The 19,103-nt window shown below is 43.3% G+C and overlaps 1 protein-coding gene across 1 annotated transcript; it reads right to left on the bottom strand.

Annotated features, from left to right (window-relative positions):
• Window positions 1–2,251: 2,251 nt before the first annotated feature.
• UBE2QL1 (ubiquitin-conjugating enzyme E2Q family-like 1) lies at window positions 2,252–19,097 on the bottom strand. Its single transcript, XM_010571419.1, has 2 exons — window positions 18,658–19,097; window positions 2,252–3,582 (listed from the first exon to the last, which is right to left on the bottom strand). The coding sequence occupies exons 1-2, from the start codon at window positions 19,009–19,011 to the stop codon at window positions 3,451–3,453; spliced, it is 486 nt and encodes a 161-aa protein (XP_010569721.1). The 5' UTR covers window positions 19,012–19,097; the 3' UTR covers window positions 2,252–3,450.
• Between the last annotated feature and the right edge of the window lie 6 nt (window positions 19,098–19,103).

Here is a 19,103-nt window from a genome sequence, read left to right as displayed (position 1 = left end):
TCCCACTTCTTTGATATGGAGGAACTTTGACAAAGAAGACAACTGGCCAATCTATTTTGATTTTGGCCTCCTCAAGTTTAGGACCTGGGAATGACACTTGGCTTTATTTCTCAGTCAGAGAAGTGAGGGGACAGCCTGATTTGAGTTCCACACCACAGCTCCGAATCTTCACACCCTTCTCAGCTGCCAGGAGGACAGAACAAGGAGGAAGTACGTACCACTTTCTAGGATACAGACAAAAAGGACATTATAGGATCTTTTTCACTGAAGCTCCCTCAACAGACAGGCCCCTGGAGCAGCTCTGCAATCAGCTCCTGCAGTAGGTCCCACCAAAACTGCTGTCCCTCAGCCCTCCTTGTTGCTTTTTCTGGTACTGTGCTGTGCTGTTTTCCCTTCAGCCCTCATTTTACACCCTTCCAGCATTAGGCTTTTTTTATCCCGTGTTTTAGCTGCCCAGTTATATCCTCCTCAGCCCATACTTCTCTCTCTCAGGTCTTGCTCTCTTTCTTCCTCTCGCACACCTTTCCTTTCCCAATTTATCTGTTGCAGAGAAAGTGGAACCTGCCTAGCAGACAGCTAGACAAAACCCATGAACTAATTTTCCCTAAAATAGATCAACCCTCTTTCTAAACCTCTTAATTAACTACATTCCTAGCCATCTCCCTTCCTCCCTGGTCAGAAGCATAATGCTTCTGCGTTCCCTGCTGTCCCCTTTTTCCTGCATCTCCCCCAGCACAGGCTGCTCCTGCTATAAGCCATCCTCTCTTCAATAGGAGCAGTCTTATTTTTGGTGCGGCAGGAATGCCATCCTGCCCTAGTTCATGCAGTGTACTTTCCTTCTTTCTTCCTTGCACAATTTGTTGCTGTAGCTCATCACATGCACTCTGCTTGCCTTCTGCTACAGCTTCAAAGCACTCCACAGTTTTTGATTTGCCTCTCCTACTGCTCCAAGACTCTGAGTGATACAGAGAACCTCCTACAGCCAGAAAGTAACTGTGATTTTTAGCAATGATGTTTGCTCTAACTATTTAAAGCACACTTAAGAAGACACATAATAAGTAGGTTTGAGGGAAGTGGTAGCAATCCACCCACTACGTTCCTTTTAGCTAACCCTTTAATTAAATATTAAAGATATGGTTCTCGGGAAGATTTAAAATAACCCACTGACAGAAAAAAGAGACAGGTTAAAAAAACAGCAGAAAATGAAATAATCCCCCCAAAAGACTTACCACACCTTCACACTGCTTTTAACGTAATTTTACTGTGCTGATGAGGGAAGAGCTTTTCTGAAGGGAAATAACAAACCTCATGCTTTCCAGTGCTAGATCCCTCTAGCTGTTCTCAGGGAGTCCCACTAGGGATTGCAAATTATTTGATGCCTAACATACTAGTTTCCTCTTTCATAATGGATAGCAAAAAAATGTTTATAAAACTGAGTAAATAAATTACTTGAAATGTTATTCCTCAATCAAAAGACACATTCTGCTGCTGGATGCACAGAACTGATACACAGTTTTAGGGGTAAAGTCTATATATATATATATACTGATTATAGCACGGTCTCCAGGTATAAAGCAGGGTGAGATAAATCACACCAAGGTCTGTGCAGATTTGTGGTATGAAGCATTGCCCTTTATAACTGAGATAAGGCACACCAGACATATACCACAAACGGTCAGAGCACAAAGAGAAGAGGCAGCTGATGGAGATGAGAAGTGTAAGAAATCAGCTATGTCCCCAAACCTGAGTGGCTCTGGCCTGCATAACCATTTTGGTGAAGGCTTTGATTATTTTTCTCTCTGTCTAACTGACAAACTGCTGCACTGGCAAAGCATCTATAGATAAACTGAGCAGTGTTTTTGCATCAGTACTGCAAGAACATTTGCTCTGCTGCTTCTTCGCTTGTGTTTGAACTCCATTGTCCTTCGTTACTCTTTTGTTCTTCTCTGCTGTGTGTAGTTTTAAATCAAACTCCAAACCCCCAAACTCTCTGTATAGTTTCCACTGTTGCTGTAATACAAACAGAAACTGGTCAACCATTTCAATTTGGTCTTGTGTTAGCCATATAATGGAAAGTGTTTTCACACACCATTTTCCCCCTCCAAATTAGTCTTAAAATCAATACTGTCCTGCTTTCAATTAAAATATCACCACAACAGATGTATCTATAAGGTGCCTAGAATTTCACAATAGAAAACCTATTACTTGGAATACAAAAGTTGGCCAAAATGATATAATTCCTGAGGCAAGAGAAATGATACTGGTGATTTTATTCAGCATGTGTCCAATACGATTTTCTATTCGGAATCCACATTTTTTAATGCTTTTCTTATACCATTCTAAACATTACCTTCAGCTTTTATGGAGTCCCTTAGAAAGTTTTTTCAATTTGTTTACCAGAAAACTTAAACCTTAATGATTAAATAATAGGACATTTATATACATCAGCGGGTTTTCTCAGATACTGGGCTCTAAGTACATACAATGTCTATTGAGTGAAAATAAAAAAGAAAATTCCAGTCATGCAAATCATCTTACAAATCAAGTTCCATTTGACTTGAAAATTTTTACTCTGTCACTGGCATATCATTTTAAAATTAAGCAGATAATTTTTAAGGTTGCTTTGTCCATTTCCATTTGTTTGTTTTGCCATGTTGAAGAACTGACAGGCCACATGCTACTGCAGAAGGTACCGGCAGGCTAATAATGGTTCTGCTACCACCAACCAACCACTCCAAGCCCTGGCGTGGATGTGTTTAAAAAAACCACCTAACCTTCAGCTAACTGCACTGGTTTATTTCTGAACAGCACATCACAATATCAGCATAGATAGCACATTGTAACCGGTTGGGTGATTCCACTTAATAATTTTTCAACATTAGGACCTTTCAGCATTTTAATTCTGGTTTCATTTATGAATTAAAGGTCATATATAGAGCACAAATGAGGTCTAAATTTAGTCACAGCAGACCACAGTTCCACATAAAGACAAATCTTCAAGTTATGTTGACCTGCTAGGAGACAAAGATAAACAGCACAGCAAACATGTACCTGCAATGCACTGCTTCCCTATTAAATATTAACTGTTTCATTTACATTTAAATGAACTGAGCAGTAATGGATAGACTTTCCAGTACTACTGTTTGGTGCTGCTGTCATGGAAAGAAGCTGAAGACAATGGGGGCTGTATGGGGGCAAATGACGCAATCTCAGCATCCGCTCAAGTGACTTCAATGATGACCATTCTCCAGTCTTGAAATATAATCCTACACAGCATTTTGTTTTTTCTCTTCCTCTGTAAACACATCTGTTCATAAATAACTTAGATATCTCCTTGACATTCATGGTATGTAACTGAAGCTGAAGTAGAAAAGGATGGGCGGTGTACAGCACTGAGGAGATGTCACAGTACTTTTGTTCAGCATTTTTGTCAAGTGCAGGTTGGTAACATCAGCCATCAGAGACGGGCGGGGTGACCCACCCATATTTTTCATGGGTCTTCACCAAACTCTTAAACGTTGCTTCAGCTTCCTTTCGACTGAATGACTTTTTTGATTTGCCAGCTTTTCTGCAGATACGGCCCTGCACCAAACAAAAAAGAAAACCTTCATTAATCATGTGAACATGCCGCTGGAAACCACAGCTTAACTATTCAACGTGTCAGGCCAAAAGGCATCCACTTACAGGTACCAGAAAGCAGTTCCCAAACTGGGGCAGACAAAGGCATTATTAGAGATGGTTAGAAATACTATGCAGTAAAGAAAAAAAAAAACAAAAAACCCCAGACATCTGCAGGGCTATTTCTTCCCAGCGAGCCCCTGCGCTGGCAGGCTGCCCCGCGTGCTGCCGCCGTGCCGCAGGGCTCACTGCCCTCCCTGCTGCGCCAGGACCCCTGCAAACGAGCGAAGGGACCTCCACCATGGCGCGCCTGGCGTGCAGACACTCATGCCCACCCCGCCAGGTCAGGGGCTCAGCCCGAAGCTGGCTGGGACAGCGAGGAGCACGACAACGTGCCCCAGAAACGGCGCCTCGGCACGGCGGGACGCTGCTTCCCACCGGCTCCTGGGGCTCTGTGGGCATCCCCTGCACCCCTTCCAGACCCAGGAAAGGAAGGGGGTCCCCAGCATCCCCCCCTGGCCCCACAGGGCCAGCAGCTGGGGGTGGAGAAGGAGGCAGGCTGCTGCAAGGGGTACCAGCTCACGGCTGGGAGGCAGAAAGAGGTTTCACACCAATTCTGACACCAGACTTGTACTGTAGTCCCAGGTGTGAGTATCACGGAGTCAACAACCATTGTAAAAGCAGAGCATTTCTGCGTGCTACCCGTATCTCCCCCCCCCATCGCGAACGCAGTACGTCACTAAAAATTACATCCATCCCACAGAACGCGCTCCATTCTTCTTTTTCTAATCTGACCTGTGAGAAATGAACAGCGCTGGCATCGCTTAAAGGCAGGAGCACCTTAAAACCGACTTGCTTCCAACCTACATAAAAAATTCTAATTTGTTTATTACCCCTTCATGGCAAGTTTGATAATCAACGAAAATATACACATTTAAACATACTGCATCTTTATTACTTTGTAATTAAATATTGCTTCTAAATGCACAGCAGTATAGAATTTCAAATCCTCGTTCGGCAACAGAGACATTTACTGAGTTATTAATAGCTCTCCTTATTTTTCACATTGGTCCATGACAACTACCGACCAACAGAGACACAAGAAAGAAATACAGCTGCAGATTTACTCCACTCCACAGCAATAACACCCTTTAAAGTATTTAAGCCTATTGGATTTGTCACAAAATAGATGTTTATTAAAGTCACAAGTCTAAATTTTAATAACTATTTGATAGACTGCACTGAAAGCCTTTTTTTAGAATAAATGGTATTTGATAAGCAGATACCATATTCCAGTGTTACAGCCATTAAGAACCAAGTTAGTGTGTTCTCATTTTTTCTTTCTTTTGCTCAAAATGATGCATCAGGCTGCATCTTTTGCCTCCCATATTTTACTGTCCATTTGGAATTTAAAGCAAAAATTTGTCATTTGTAATCGTGTGCAACAAAAAATACTGAGAAAAAAATCACGTATATGGAGGGGAAAAAAAGAAGAAAAAAAAAAAGGTGAAAAAAGAAAATAAACTCTGTCCTCGGAGCATCAAAGTTATTTTTACAGACTAAAATGAGTAAGATTAGTCTGCAGTGTGGACAAATAATTTCAGTCTAGAAAGCTGTCACAATATTGCACAGATAACACTTCTGTGTTCAGCGCCACTCCTATTATAACAAAACTATGGACACATGAGATAAAAAAGCTGTTTCCTACTCCTGTTTTAGTAAGTGGTTTTTCTGTGCAGTTTGACTTCTCTTTCAGAGCCTACCTTAACTAAAGATTAGGAACAGCCTCTAAATCCCACCTCGATTTATTCACAGCCAATTTATACCCACTTGGTTTTCAGAAAAATAGCTATTTTATCTTTCGATGCTTTTCCTCGCCTTTCTCCCTGGTCGCCATTTACAGACTAGCAATGTATTTCTTCTTTAAATACCTCTTGATAGACTAAACAGCAAGACACCTTCCCCATCCTGATACTAATTTGGCAATTAATAGTTCCCAAATAAGGATGACCTGAATGGTACTCAATTTAACCCCACCAATAAATTCTCTTAGAAAATGTTCCTTTTTAGTTGTGACAAAAGGAATAATTAAATAAAACTGGGTAACATATTTTTAAAATCTCATTGACTAATTACCTTACACATCCTGCAGAAGTATTTTTGTTGTTACAAAACATGTTCTGTATTTTCTTCCTAATCTGAGCTTTTGTTGGAAGCATACTTAGAGAAACATAGGAAAGGATAAAGCAAAGTGCAACAGAAGATGAAATCAGCACAGAAAATGCTGTCCTCAAAATCTCACCAATGAAATACTTTTGAAAGTAATATATAAACTTACTCTAGTACTTAATTTCTGGATTAGGTCCATTTGCCATCTCTTGTCTTATACATATTATTTTTTATCATTTAATGCTTCGATACTTTTCTGAATGGTGTGCGTAGCACCTAGCACAGTACGATCCATGTCTTTCCCAGCTTCATCAAAGTATTAATACTAATCTGTACCTAGAAATAGGATCTTTGCATTGAGAACAGCTATTGCTCATGTTCAGTGTCAGCTGCATACTGCTTTCAAACAAGGAAAGTAAGAATTCATTGGTGTTGCAGTAATGCAGCGAATATCATCAAATCATCTAAAATGTTACTGGAGCCACAGCAGATGAAATGAGCATCGTTCCATGAGTTTATTCTCATACTTCTTTGTTATTAATGTAACAGATCATTAAATCCACTTCTAAAACGCATTCTGGTACCATCTGCAGGTTGTATATAAACTGCATCATCAAAGACCAGTGAATTCTACCCCACTGTAGTCCGTGCATTTCTATGTTTATACAGAAACTATGGGTGGCATGGTTAGCACTGTCTCTTATTAACCAATATCCTGCCAGGTGTTTATAATTTGGATAAAATTTAACCTTGTGGACTGAAATTTTCCCTTGTTGGTGCCTCAAGTAAACCTGAGGTAAAAAGAAAGAAGGGTGGAATTTCAGTCGACACTGTTCGGATGCTTTGGGGTCTATACTTGGGTGGTATCTACTGTCTTAATGATTTTTAGCTTTTTGCCATTCCCACAAAACTCTTCCCAAGTTTAACTAAAAAAAATGGCATTTTGGAGGCAATTATAAAAGAAAGTGCCAAACATTATAACAGGCACTGTTACCAGATGTGACTACGGTTTATTTTCAGACTGCTACTTAAACATGCAGTCATTTTAACTCTGGTCAGGAGACTATGAGCTGCTGCGTTCTGTAAATATGATAAATATGGTAAATACAGTACGTAAATACAGTGCTGGCCATAGCTCAATTGCGCACAACTGCATTTTGACCAATCTCTAAACCACCCACATCACTACTGCCACGTAAGGAATACAGATCATTTGCAACGCCAATGATTTGATGTGTCCAGTACCAAATCAAGAAAAGATACCAAACTGATAGCTGAACAAGATCAAAACATTCCACAGAAGATTAAAACCAACAGAGAAAACCCAAGAAAGCCTTTCATAAAGATACTAATGTCGACTTTCGCTCTGAGAAGTCACACCAGGAGCTTATTTAAATACTTGCAATACTTTCAGACACTCACAGAGTGCTTTTCATAAAGGGATAATTGAAAACCTAATTAAAATAAAGAGTTGGAGAGAACATTTCAGATTTTGCCATCTGCTGTGACTTCATGTACTTATCCAGATACAATTTTAACAAGCTAGAAACATATGAAAGGTGAAAGTAATGCCGCAGCATCCAACTGGTTTACACAGCCGTGCCGAAACACAGGGGAACGTGTGCTGCACTCAGCCTCCTCTCTCGCTTGTGCTCTCACTGCGCCCAGTTTGTGTGGCACAGTGAGCAATTGCATGCCACTCACCTCCTCTTTGCCCAAACTAATAAGTTGGAACAAACAGCTGATAAGGATCCAGTCTATAGCCCTGGGAACTGCGAGGAGGAAGACCTCCTCCAGCAGAGTCTGCTGTGAGTAGCCTTCTCGGGACCCTGGCCATACCTAGGGATGGCTCCCTCCCGCCATATTCAGCCAAAGACCCAACGTAAACCTCGCACGTGATTTGGCACCCACATTTACAGACCACTGTAGGCAAATCTGGGAGCTTTTCTACTTCTCGGTGATGCCACAGTAGCCTCCACGTTTCTTCACAATGATGAACGCATCAGCATGTGCTCTCCTTGAGAACACTGTGTGACGCTGAAGCACATCCTCAAAAGTATTCAACTCAACATCTAGTAGCTCTTTTAAAGTCCTTCAGTATCATTGTCAGCAATGCGCCATATCTCTTCTTCCCCAACAACACCGAGTAACGAAGTGGTCCGAAGACAGAGCTAAGCTCTGTACGGAGATACCCGAATAGGAAGCCTGAAGCTCTTTAGCCCTGCAGTCCCACTGCAGCCGTGGACCTGCCCTCGTCTGGCCTGTGTGTCATGAAAAACAGTCCTGACGCTTCTTCTGGTGTTTCCAGAATCAGGATGGCCTCAAGGGGTTTTCTTTGGCAGTGATGAAGGGATTTCTCTCTCTCATCAAACCAGCTATAGCAGCTCCCAGACCAAAGCCCAACAGTTTTGGCATAGCACACAGCATCAGGTGTCGTATCACTTTTAGCACTACCTGGAAGGACAGGACTACGTAATGGTGGCTGGCCTTTCAGAGGATCATACAATCCCCGAAGTGCTGGCTGGAAGGGACCTGTGGAGGTCTCTAAGTCCAACTTAGATACCTGGAGCTGAACTGCCAACACAGGTCAGCTGTGGCACTGCCTAGCCAGGTCCTGAATCCCTCAAGGTTGTGCTCAGTCCTCTCCTGATGCAAGTCCCTGCATTACTAGGTCCCAAATTTACAGAGATTTATTGTGCGCAGACATCAGCCCTTACAGGACTGAGGTTTATTCTGGAAACAGCTTAAGCTCCTGAGCTACACGTCTCTTGAGATGCCACAGCAAACCCTTCAGGCACACCCAGACTTCTTTCCTGGACTGGTTAACAAAAAGTTGTATTCATTGCAAACAGTACACAGCTAATAGACTCAGAAGCAGGCAAGCCTTCACGTTATTAGCACTGGTCTTAACACAAACTCCGCAGCCCTGCATTCCTTTCATTAATCCTGGATATGCAAATAACTCAAGGTTGGTCTTCCAAGGGCAAATCATATCTGCCTTCCACACATGGGGCTAAACGTGGCCCATCATTTAAGCCAGCATAAGGGTGCATGGGTACAATTTAATTTTCTCCCTTCATCTCTCGAGAGATCTCTATAGCAGGCTCTAGTGACCCACTTCTAGGTAAATGTCAAGAGACAGAAAACAATCAAAGGTTTAGAGCAGTACACAAAAGACTGTAAGACGTCACTGTGCCACATGCTGCATCTGTGGTGATCCCTCCAAGGACAGGAGGGAGACACACAAAGATATGCCCATTTTCCAAGTCTGGATGTCCCAGGCTTCTCAATGGATGATGCAAAAACTGTGGATTTTTTAAGAGCTGGAGCACACTATGAGTCTCCAGTACGTAGCACGTTCCACTAACGTGCCAGCCACTAATGGCTTTGGGCCTCAACTGTTCAAAGCCAAATACTATGCAAACATACTCAAATCTTTTCTGATAAGTAACAGAGGAATCCAGTGCTTAAGCCTGAACCAGTCTTATTCTAGAATATTTAAACAAGTTGACAGAGAAAAATATTTCCGCTGGCTTTAGAGAAGCATTCAAAAGTAGAACAATGCTAAAGTGAGCTACCATCATGCTCTCAGTGCAATGATTCCAATGTGTCACAACATCACTGTTAGAGTGCAATATACACAATCTCTCCTACCAATTACACGGCTTATAATTTTTTTCCTTCATGTACTGATGAGGCACAGTTAATCACGTCTCAAAAACTGCACACAATTTATATTGGACTGTATATAATTATTAGCTATAGCTAAAACAAAGCAGTATAAAAAATGATGCAGACAAATACTGTCAATGTTGCTGCCTAAGTGAATTAAAAATAGGATGTTTTCCTGCAAATGTGTAATTTCTGAAGCAGTATTTCCACGCCTTTTTTGGTCTCCTTTTTAAAAATAATCCATAGAAAGAAGTGAAAACTCAGCAAGTTCCGGCTTTAAAGCATCCTATAAATTGCTCCTTCTGGGATTGTGACTGTTCTTTGTCCAGGAAAAAGAAATCTGTGTTCCAGCTGAGTAATTACTAATGCTCACTTGTCTGTGTGCAGCCTGGTGCAAGTAGCTCTCGACTGAGACAAACACTTACAGCCCCAATCCCTGTTTGACAGCTACAGAACACTGTGCTGCTCTTCCTTGCCTCTCCCGGAAGTTAGCACAGAGTCAGCAGCGTGATTTCAGTACAGATGAGGGTTAAGAAACTCCCTTCCTGCATTTTTTGGGTGGGACAAACTCTACATTGGCAAAAGAACAAGAAAATTTTGGCAGCCCATCACATTCTTGGAAGGTGCCTCTAGCATATCCAGGGCCAAAGGTGCTGTCTTACAACATGGTGGGCTTCTGTCAAAAGAGATGGTCCCTGTCCATCTTAGTCTAGATGACAAAGGGACATTTTCTCTTTCAGCCTCCTGCTGAGCTCCCTGGACTACCTCTCTGTGGCATCAGGTACCAGCAGAGTTCCTGAGGGCAAGTCCAGGCAAAAAGGCTGGGAGCATGACAGCCCCTCTTGGCATCAGCCCACAGGTCCTCCACGTCAGGAACCTGAAGTTACCCAAGTTAAACACAGCCACGGGTGTAAACCTCACCAAAGCAAAGCAAACCATCCTTTACGACAGAGTGTAGAGACAAAGGAGCTACAGTCCAGACAACAATGTCTGTCTCCACATTTGCCAAAGTTTCACCATGCTAAAAAAGCAAACAGGAGTAACAAGCAGGCTACATCTGGGAACATTTAATCAACTTAAGAGCAAATTCGGTATGATTAAAGTCACAAGCCAATGCACTTTTTCCCCTGCTATTCACACAAATGTCTCAATCTCTTGACTACGATATGTCTCATACTGATGCACGCGGACAGCTACTCATAGTCTCCACTTCCAAGTGCTTTAAGTATGTATCCTCAAATGACCTTTGGAAAGAGGATTATCTGTAGTTCACAGGTGGGGAAGAGGAATACAGTGAAGTTATATGACTTGGCCATGACTGTATCTGAAGTCAGTGGCAAAACCTGGAAGCTAACTTGGATCAGGTCTGCTCAGCCTAAGTGCTCTAACTGTGAAATATCCTCCTCCCCTCAATAATTACAGAACATTTCAATACTAGGTATACTTTAATAGAAATAATCTTGTCAAATTTATAGAAAATTTGACATTTATAGAAATTCATAGAAACTTTGAAAAATTAGTAGCATCAATTTCCTCTGCTTTGTGATGCTTTAGGTTTTTTATGGGCACATGTAATGGAAATAAGCCCTACGTTTCTTACTGCAGCTGGGGTTTTGTTACCATTTGTAACACAAACCTAGAAACAGGAGAAATATCTAGTCATTCCACAGCTCATAAAGCTTGACTATGAGAAGCATCTGAGCTCCAGGACATTTCATAACGCAGGCTTACTCTTTCTTCCTCCGGTTTATTTCCACTCGTCTTTGCATGCAGATTTGGGATTGTGACTGACTTGTAACTCTATCAAGGAGTCACAGCAGAGGTTCCAGGGGTTTTGGAGAGCCTGCGCAGAATAGGATTAAATCAATGAGGATCATTGATTTTAACAACACACACAAAATCACAAAGCAGATAAAAAGACATTTTCCAAGACAGACTCTGCACGTGCACAAGGCAGGCATGCATCTGCCACACGTGGCTGATGACAGGCACACTTGATATACCACTCCTCAGTTTGACTTTTAACTGGAATGGGGCAAATCAGACTGGCACCTTGATCCTCTTTCAGAAGAGGAATCACCTGAATGTCCTAGGTGTGGTGCCCATTTACTTGTTCCGTGCAGACCAGTAGGGACTGCAAATTCATTTTCGTCAAAGCACACCTACACTTCTCCCTAGTTTACGCTCTTTCAATTCCCAGCGCAGTGCTGGTTTCACAGCCAGCCAGGTTAGGTGACAGTACCATGTCCTTCCCATGCAGCTTGTCCTGCAACTTCCAGGATCTACTCAATTACCGCTGTGCCCAGCCAGAGTTAAAGACCAACACTGCGGAGTGCCTAGCACCCTCTAGAAATGACTGCGTGGAGTATGATTCAGACCAGCCCCAAGCCACACGCTTTTCAAAAACACAATGATATTCAACAGAAACCTGGTATTCCACTTACAAGCGAAACAACTGGATCCTGCGCACGTTAAATTTAAGACATATTTTGAGCCATTCAGACAACATAATCACCGCACCCCCTGAAGTTCTCCCTGTTTAATAGCAGAGTAATTGCACCTGGCAATCCTTTCATCCTCCCATCTCCCCTCATGCCTAGTGTCAGTGTTACCTTTTTTGACAGTTACAGGAGAAGATAACTTGTAAACTGGAAATGGCATGTGAAGGACTGAATACATCAAGGAAAAGATGAGATTTTCACTGACTCTCATCAGCCCAAAGGAGCTTAGATGGAAAAAAGAGACACAGCTAATATTACATTACTTAACCAATGTCCCACTTTGTGAGAGCAGATGCCCAGTCAGGGGACATGCCTTGAATCATGCCTGGCAATAAGGCTCCCATGATATGAGAACCAGAATTACTGTGGAGTTACAAATCCTCGATCTGGAAGTCTCCGGTCATGCATGGAAATCCCAGTGCATTGTGTAGATGTTAGGAAATCTGCATATTTGTAAGGCTAGCCTGTATGAGGAAGAGTAAATCTTCCTCACAATAGAAAGTGGGTTATTTAGGTTACTCCTCCAAGAGGACACAAAGTCACCCCTTGGGACTAGGCTTTCTGCACTTGAAAAAACACAGTTCTTCAACAAAGTATCTGACAAAACACCCAAATGCTACACAGTTCTCTATCTGAACACTTCCACTGAAGAAAATAAGGACTTTGTTTATAATTCAGGAAAGAAGAATCTTGCTCTTTTGAGCAAAGTCAATTTTCTTACGATCCAAAGTGGCAATTCTTTTAAATTCTTATTTAGGAAATCAGCCAAGTATTGCCAGAAATAATTAGTTCTACCTGCCATAAAACCATGTTTTAAAATAAGCGGTTTGTTTCAATTTAGTGATTTAACTTATTTGATGACTATTTTAACACTAAGGATGATAGCTGAAAGTATTTTAAAATTTTCCTTTTTATGCTTTGAAGAGGTAAAATGGAGATTATGTTCGCCCTGCTTTTTCAAAGCATTAAAACAGTCTCCTACTTCAGTGAGTTGGAATCCCTGTGTCTTCATTCCTCTCAGCAGAATACATTTGCATAATAATAGTGGATAGTCAGAACAGCACTATACCAGAGTACATATGAACAATATTTTTTCCAGCCCATTCATCAATCCCAGCATCTCAACATAGCAAATGTATAAGGTGCCACGTAAAACTTCATCTTGAAAATCCTACTTTTCTCAATTGCAATAAAAAAGACATCTTAGAAGGCCAATATATCTGATTTTCCTCTGTAGCTAAACAATATTCTGTTACCTCTTTGGCCCAGCATTTATACCTGTTCATGGGGAACAAGCCCTGTAACACATTCTTTGTCTCCTCTGTTATCTTTGTATGTGAGTCAATGTGTTTTTCAACCATGGACTTAAAGCAACATTTCTTCTCTTGGTGATAACTGGCATCATTTGCCCGAGCTACTAATAGAAAGCAAAAAGCAAGCCAGTTTTATTTTTTAAGGCCCTAATACGATACAATGGCTCCAAATAATTTAGAGACCACTGTGTTCTCTATACATTTCTGCAGCCTTTGAGATTAGCTGATTTATTCATGGCTATAGTCCTCAAACCCAGCATCTGGAGTATGAAAACCCATGGATTTGCAATTAATTTCTGCTATACATATTTGAAAGACCTGGAGTCTGCTGACCTCCTGGACACCATGCAAGTCCCATCTGCTATCTGCTCACTCATGCTTTTGTTTGAAAGGATGAAGGAGGAGTAATTTAGACTATGATTAACAGCTACCTTCTGTATCTGTTTTTCATAAAATAAGACCATTTCTCCTGCTTCAGTCTGGTAGAAGTCAGCTGGGATACTCATATTTTTAAAATGGAAAGATAAATCAGTCCAACAGTCATTCAAGGTACATACCTCTTGAAGCAAACAAACAGGATTCCACTGAGGTATTTCTAACATTACAAGGGATGCAAGTACTATATACCAACAACTGTTATTTGAATTCAGGAAATTTTCCAATAGAAAATTAAATCTTAATTACAAATTATATTTTGATTTTGATTTAAATCATTATACAGCAGCATTACAGCTGAACATAGTTACAGCAAGAACGCCCGTAACTATGGGGTCCCTGTTCCTATTTTAGTATGTCCTGACAAGATGTTTACGCTTTTTCTATTCACTGGAAGAATAAGGGAGTATTTTCCTCAAAACAAAGAACTTCTTCCATGACATCATCTGCAGAGTCGCCAGTTACCTGACAAGCTGCCTTTGGCCAGCAGTCCTGTCCACAGCCTCCAGGGAGAGAACAAGGGACTCATAAAAAGGAGGACAAGGCAGCTACTGGTAAGCACCAGTGCAAGCTTAAGCCCAAAGTCCTCAGGGCATCAGGTGCAGCTGCATTAGTTGTTCTCAAAAAAAAACCATTCCTGATGCTTTATTTGGACATTGGCATACATAGCTTTGTCCTCTTTTCAACCAAACCGGTGTCAAATCATTCCTCTCCAGTGAGAAACAACATGTCTATCAGAGGACACAAAGTCCTCTGCCACTTTTGGACAAACTCTGCTCCTTTTCATTTGGGACCATATCATCCACCATGTTTTCAAATGAGAGAGATGACTCCTCCCCAAAACACAGGCGCTGGCCTCAGCCGTGTGCCTTACTCACGGAGAGCCACGATGAACCTCCCACTGCTTCATCACCCTCCTACGACCGGCACTGCTCCCCCTTCCTTCCTTCCATTAATTAATATTATTGCAACAACGGCACCGTTACCAGGAAGTGGAGAGCAAGAGACTCATTTTTAAATCTCTCGCTTAAATCATCAATAAACCATTTTAAAGGGTGCTGCTAAGGAGGAGTAACGCTCAGCAGGCCACTTCCACAGCCTGGGCAGACAGACAGACATGGGATGCTCTGCCCAGACAGGCACGTTGAACGGTTGCCCCCAGGACAACAAACAACCAGTAGCGCTGCAGCAGCTCACGGCTACCATTTCGAGCTTTTGCCCACGATGACGGGAGCCAGCGAGCAGCTGACTGTGCAAGAAGCAAGTACAAAGTCATCCCCTTAAAACCAAGGCTACCGTTGAGTTAAGGACAACACCAGATTTTTTAAAATAGGACTCCGGATCCCAGACAGATAAACAGTCTTAGGCCTTTGATGTACTGAGAATTCCCCTCAAGATACTGACTAGAGCTGTGTGAATAATTGATTTTCTCAGCTGAATAGCTGAAGCAACTGACCAAACAAACCCCAACTTGTTTGTTAATTAACTTTTTTTTTCCCTTGAAAACTGAAAAAAAAAAAAAGAAAAAGAAAAAAAGCATAGTTTGGGACTGTTGAATCATTTCATTCAAACAGAAATTGTCTCTCTTCTATTTTAAACATTTTGTTTTCCAGACAAAAAATACCTAAAAATCCAATACTAGATTCGTGGAAGCAAGGGTATAGGTCCTATAAGGTAGGACTTCCCTCAAGCAAGGTCACCTGAGGCATATGGTTCCTGCTTGGTGAAATCGGGAGAAACAGCCACCCTGCTTTAAAATCCAGCCCCTGGGAGACACGCTCAGGTTTGGGAACCTGGACCCAGGCTTCCCCACATATGAGGGCAATGCTGAAAAGTAACGGAAAAGTCCTACCTCTTAATTTCTGCGTTGCGCATTTACATCTCCTTACGGACATAACTCCTGAGTGAAATGTTTCACCTGTGAGATGTCAGAATGACTTCTCTCAATTTTTCTTTTACTCTGCTAAAATGCCTGTGAAATCCATTAAAAAAAAATCTGAATTTGTCAAGAATCATGACTGCCCAAAAATGTATTTTCAGTGTTGGTTCCATCTGCTTTTTGATCACTTTGTCAAAAAAAGAAGGTTACATATGTTCATAGGTCACTATTAGCTCTGACAAAATAACACAACTGAGAAGCGCTGCGTTTCTCTCCGAAGAACCGGCAGAGAACAGCAGCATTACAGTTAGCTCAGCAAAACAGGACCGATGAGAAACGCTGAATGAAATCAGCCACCTTGGTTTTATCACGCAAATCACCAAGAGGAGGAACGTACGCCAGCGGGAAGTTCGGTCCTGCCTACTCATGCCAGCGCCCGCGCCACCGACGCGCACGTTCGATGCGTCACCAGCTCCAGTTTTCACAATGACTTCAGGCTAAATCACGGTGCCGCGGACTGGCGACACGTCCCTGGAAGGTCCCATTTACTGACTGGCGCTAGCAGCGCCCCATCTCCCGCTTGGCCTCATGGCTGCTGCCATTTGCTTGTGCAGGGTCGTTCTGGGGCGGCGGAGAACGGACCTCACCCTTCCAGCCTTTCTGATTAATAGCAAGCATGCTGACTATTTTGTGCTATTGCAGGGTGCATGCTGCTTACAGGAATTACACAATTAACCTGGTGTAAGCCATCGCTATTTGTTCAGGCCAGCTCCTTGCAGGCACCAAGATTACCTTCCGCACGGCGAGAGCTGCCCAAAACCAGCCCTGCAGCTGGAAATGCAGCGCCTCGGCTCTCAACGTTTCGGCGGCTCTATTTTCATTTTCAAAAAAATATGGTCAAAAGTAGATTACCTGTAAACTGAGAAATGAAATGGGGATAGGGGAGCGCCTGTCGTATTTTGAGCCCTATTATGCAATGGAGTCGAGATTACATAACGGGGGGAGTGCGATTACAGAAACGTGGCTCCCATGACGCGGAGCCCGGCTATGATGACAGGCTGACAACCTGTCACAGGCTCTGTAACCCAGAAATTACATTTATTGTCAGTATTACCTATCAACCTTCCCACTTGGAATGAACGAGCCAAGAGGTTGAACGGTGCACGTTACACCTATTTCACTACTAAGTTACTGGCAGCAATTTATTCTGCCCTTTTTTTTTTTTAATCGCCCATGCATTCTCTTTTTTCATAATTAACTTCGTAAACTTCTGGAAGAACGTTATTGAAACTCTTGCATTTTAAATGTGTTTATTAATGATGCATACAGAAACATCCTCTGCTATCAGAAATTACTACTACTTTCTGGAAACCTCTTCAGTGGTTTAGGGAAGAAAATTGTCAGATTACATAGCTTAATATTTATTACTAATAAAACAATTTAGTGCTTTTCTTCACTGAGCCATTTTAGGATCCCAGTAAATCTTAATTTAACCCTTTTGCATTCAACATTCAACACTGCAGAAAGATGCTGAATTGTTAAAAAAATTGAGAGAATCTAGCATTGTCCTTCTAAATCCTTGTTTAAAATAACAAGAACTATGATGTCTATAAAAAGAGATGGGTTAACAAATAGTGAGATGCAGTAAGAACTTCAACATACCCCAGGCTCAATGTAAATTAAGGCTCTTTTTTTCTGGTAGATGTTTTTTGTACCCCAAGGTGACCTAGGGAAGTTGACCTCTTCAAATGAAGTGCAGAGGAAAATACTACCTGATTAAAAAAAGGAGCAGTAGGCCCAAATCAAACAGAGAAAAAGGAGGAAAAGCCACTTACAAAAGAGTCCATTAAATAACCAAAACTAATTTTCAGTCTTAAAAGAAACCAAGCCTTTACTTCTGCTCATCCAAGCAGTTCCACAGAGGCAAACAGGAGTAACCTCATTTTTAAGCAAAAGAAAAACATGTTATTATTTACTCCTCCTCCCCCCCCCTTTGCCAAGATATGTATTTAAGAAGTTACTTAGCATCATTTACTGACAGACGCGGAGATGTGCATGTCCCCTGGTTTCAAGGGCATTCACGAAGTGAACACGAAAATCACCCTGTCACAGCCATGTGTATATTGCCCACAATAACCATAAAGGACTGGCTATGAGTTTCACCAGCAATATTTACCCATTTATTAAAAACGGCTCATGAAATACTTCTCTTCTAAGGATATTCTGCAGGAGAGAAAGAAAAAAAAGCATAAAACGCATTGATTCAGCTCAGATGAGATCCTCTGCCAGGGGAACCAGGTACCTCCTCTGGAGAGGAGAGCTGGCAGGAACCGTCTAGCTGCTGCAACCGCAGTGCATCCCCGAAATTACTTGTTCCTTTCAGGCAGGGAGATTTTAAACTGGTACAACTTTGCCGGCAGCTCGGGCAGCAGTTCCAGGCGCAACGCCGTGCCACAGCTCTGCCCTGCGTGCCAAGGCCCAAATCCGGGAGCCCGGGGGTCGCCCCTTCTCCCCTGAGGGATGCTATGCAGGGCAGCACCAGACAAAGACCGGGGGGCAGCAGCTCCAGCGTCGCGTCCTACGCCAGTGGCAGCCCTTCACGCTGGAGAGCAGCAAGCATGGCCGACTAGCTGGTGAAGGGCAGGAGGCGGAGGACTCGGATCCCAATGCCACTGGAGCCCGAAGAGCCCCTTCTGCTTTGGGGTGAGGGAGGTGCCCCTCGGGGCAGGGGGCAACGGGCACCACGTCTCGGTGCCACACGCAGCAGAGCCAAGCATGGGGACAAAAGACAGGCCAGAGGACACGCCTCACCCCTCCGAGCTGCCCCATACCTCTGCTGCACCTGCCTGAGAAGGGACCCCAGAGCAAAACACGTGTGTCCCTGCCTCCTTCCCACCGGTGACACCAGGCCCTCGGGGGGAGACCTGTCACCCAGGCCTGGCCAAGGTCAGCCACAGGCAGGGCTTGACCCACCGCCCTTTGGGGTTCCCATCCAAACACGTGCGCACGCACACACCCCCACGCACACCCACCACGCGCACGCAGCGTGGGAGAGCCCACGAAGCCCTACCTGCCCCTTGACCAAGCTGGCCGCAAACTGCCTCATGACGGCCTCCACGGTGTAGGCACTGGACCAGCCGCGGGGGGTGAGCAGCTCCATGCAGATGGCTCCGCCGTCCAAGACATAGCCGTTCTCCAGGCGGGGGCTGAGCACCCTCATGAAGGGCGGTGAGAAGGGGAAGTTGTCAGGGAAAGTGAGGTTGAGCAGGATGTACTCCGTGTTGGTCTCCTTCATGTCCTGCCACAGCACCGAGTCCTTATCCACCTGGTGCAGCTTCACGTTCCAGTCGAAGAGGCTCTCGTCCACCAGCTCCACCGAGATGAAGCGGTCGCTGAGCCGCGCGATGTCCTGCAGCTCCTTCATCAGCCGCCGGGTCCGCACCTGCGTGCAGTGCTGCTGCCGGCCCGCGGGCGCCAGCGGCCCCGACCCCGACGGCAGCGGCACCAGCGGCGCCG

The sequence above is a fragment of the Haliaeetus leucocephalus genome, unplaced genomic scaffold (genome assembly GCF_000737465.1).
Source record: "Haliaeetus leucocephalus isolate CR32 unplaced genomic scaffold, Haliaeetus_leucocephalus-4.0 Scaffold328, whole genome shotgun sequence".
Taxonomy (NCBI): Eukaryota; Metazoa; Chordata; class Aves; order Accipitriformes; family Accipitridae; genus Haliaeetus; species Haliaeetus leucocephalus.
The sequence above is the reverse complement of the archived record's forward strand: the minus strand, read 5'-3'. Positions and strand labels throughout refer to the sequence as shown.

What these genes read in the sequence shown, in the direction of transcription:
- UBE2QL1 (XM_010571419.1), bottom strand. Translation starts at nt 19,011, where the DNA reads ATGAAGGAGCTGCAGGACATCGCGCGGCTCAGCGACCGCTTCATCTCG. An exon ending in CCAGCTTGGTCAAGGGGCAG is followed by an intron (nt 3,583 to 18,657) that starts GTAGGGCTTCGT and finishes TGTTTGGTGCAG; the next exon opens with GGCCGTATCTGCAGAAAAGC.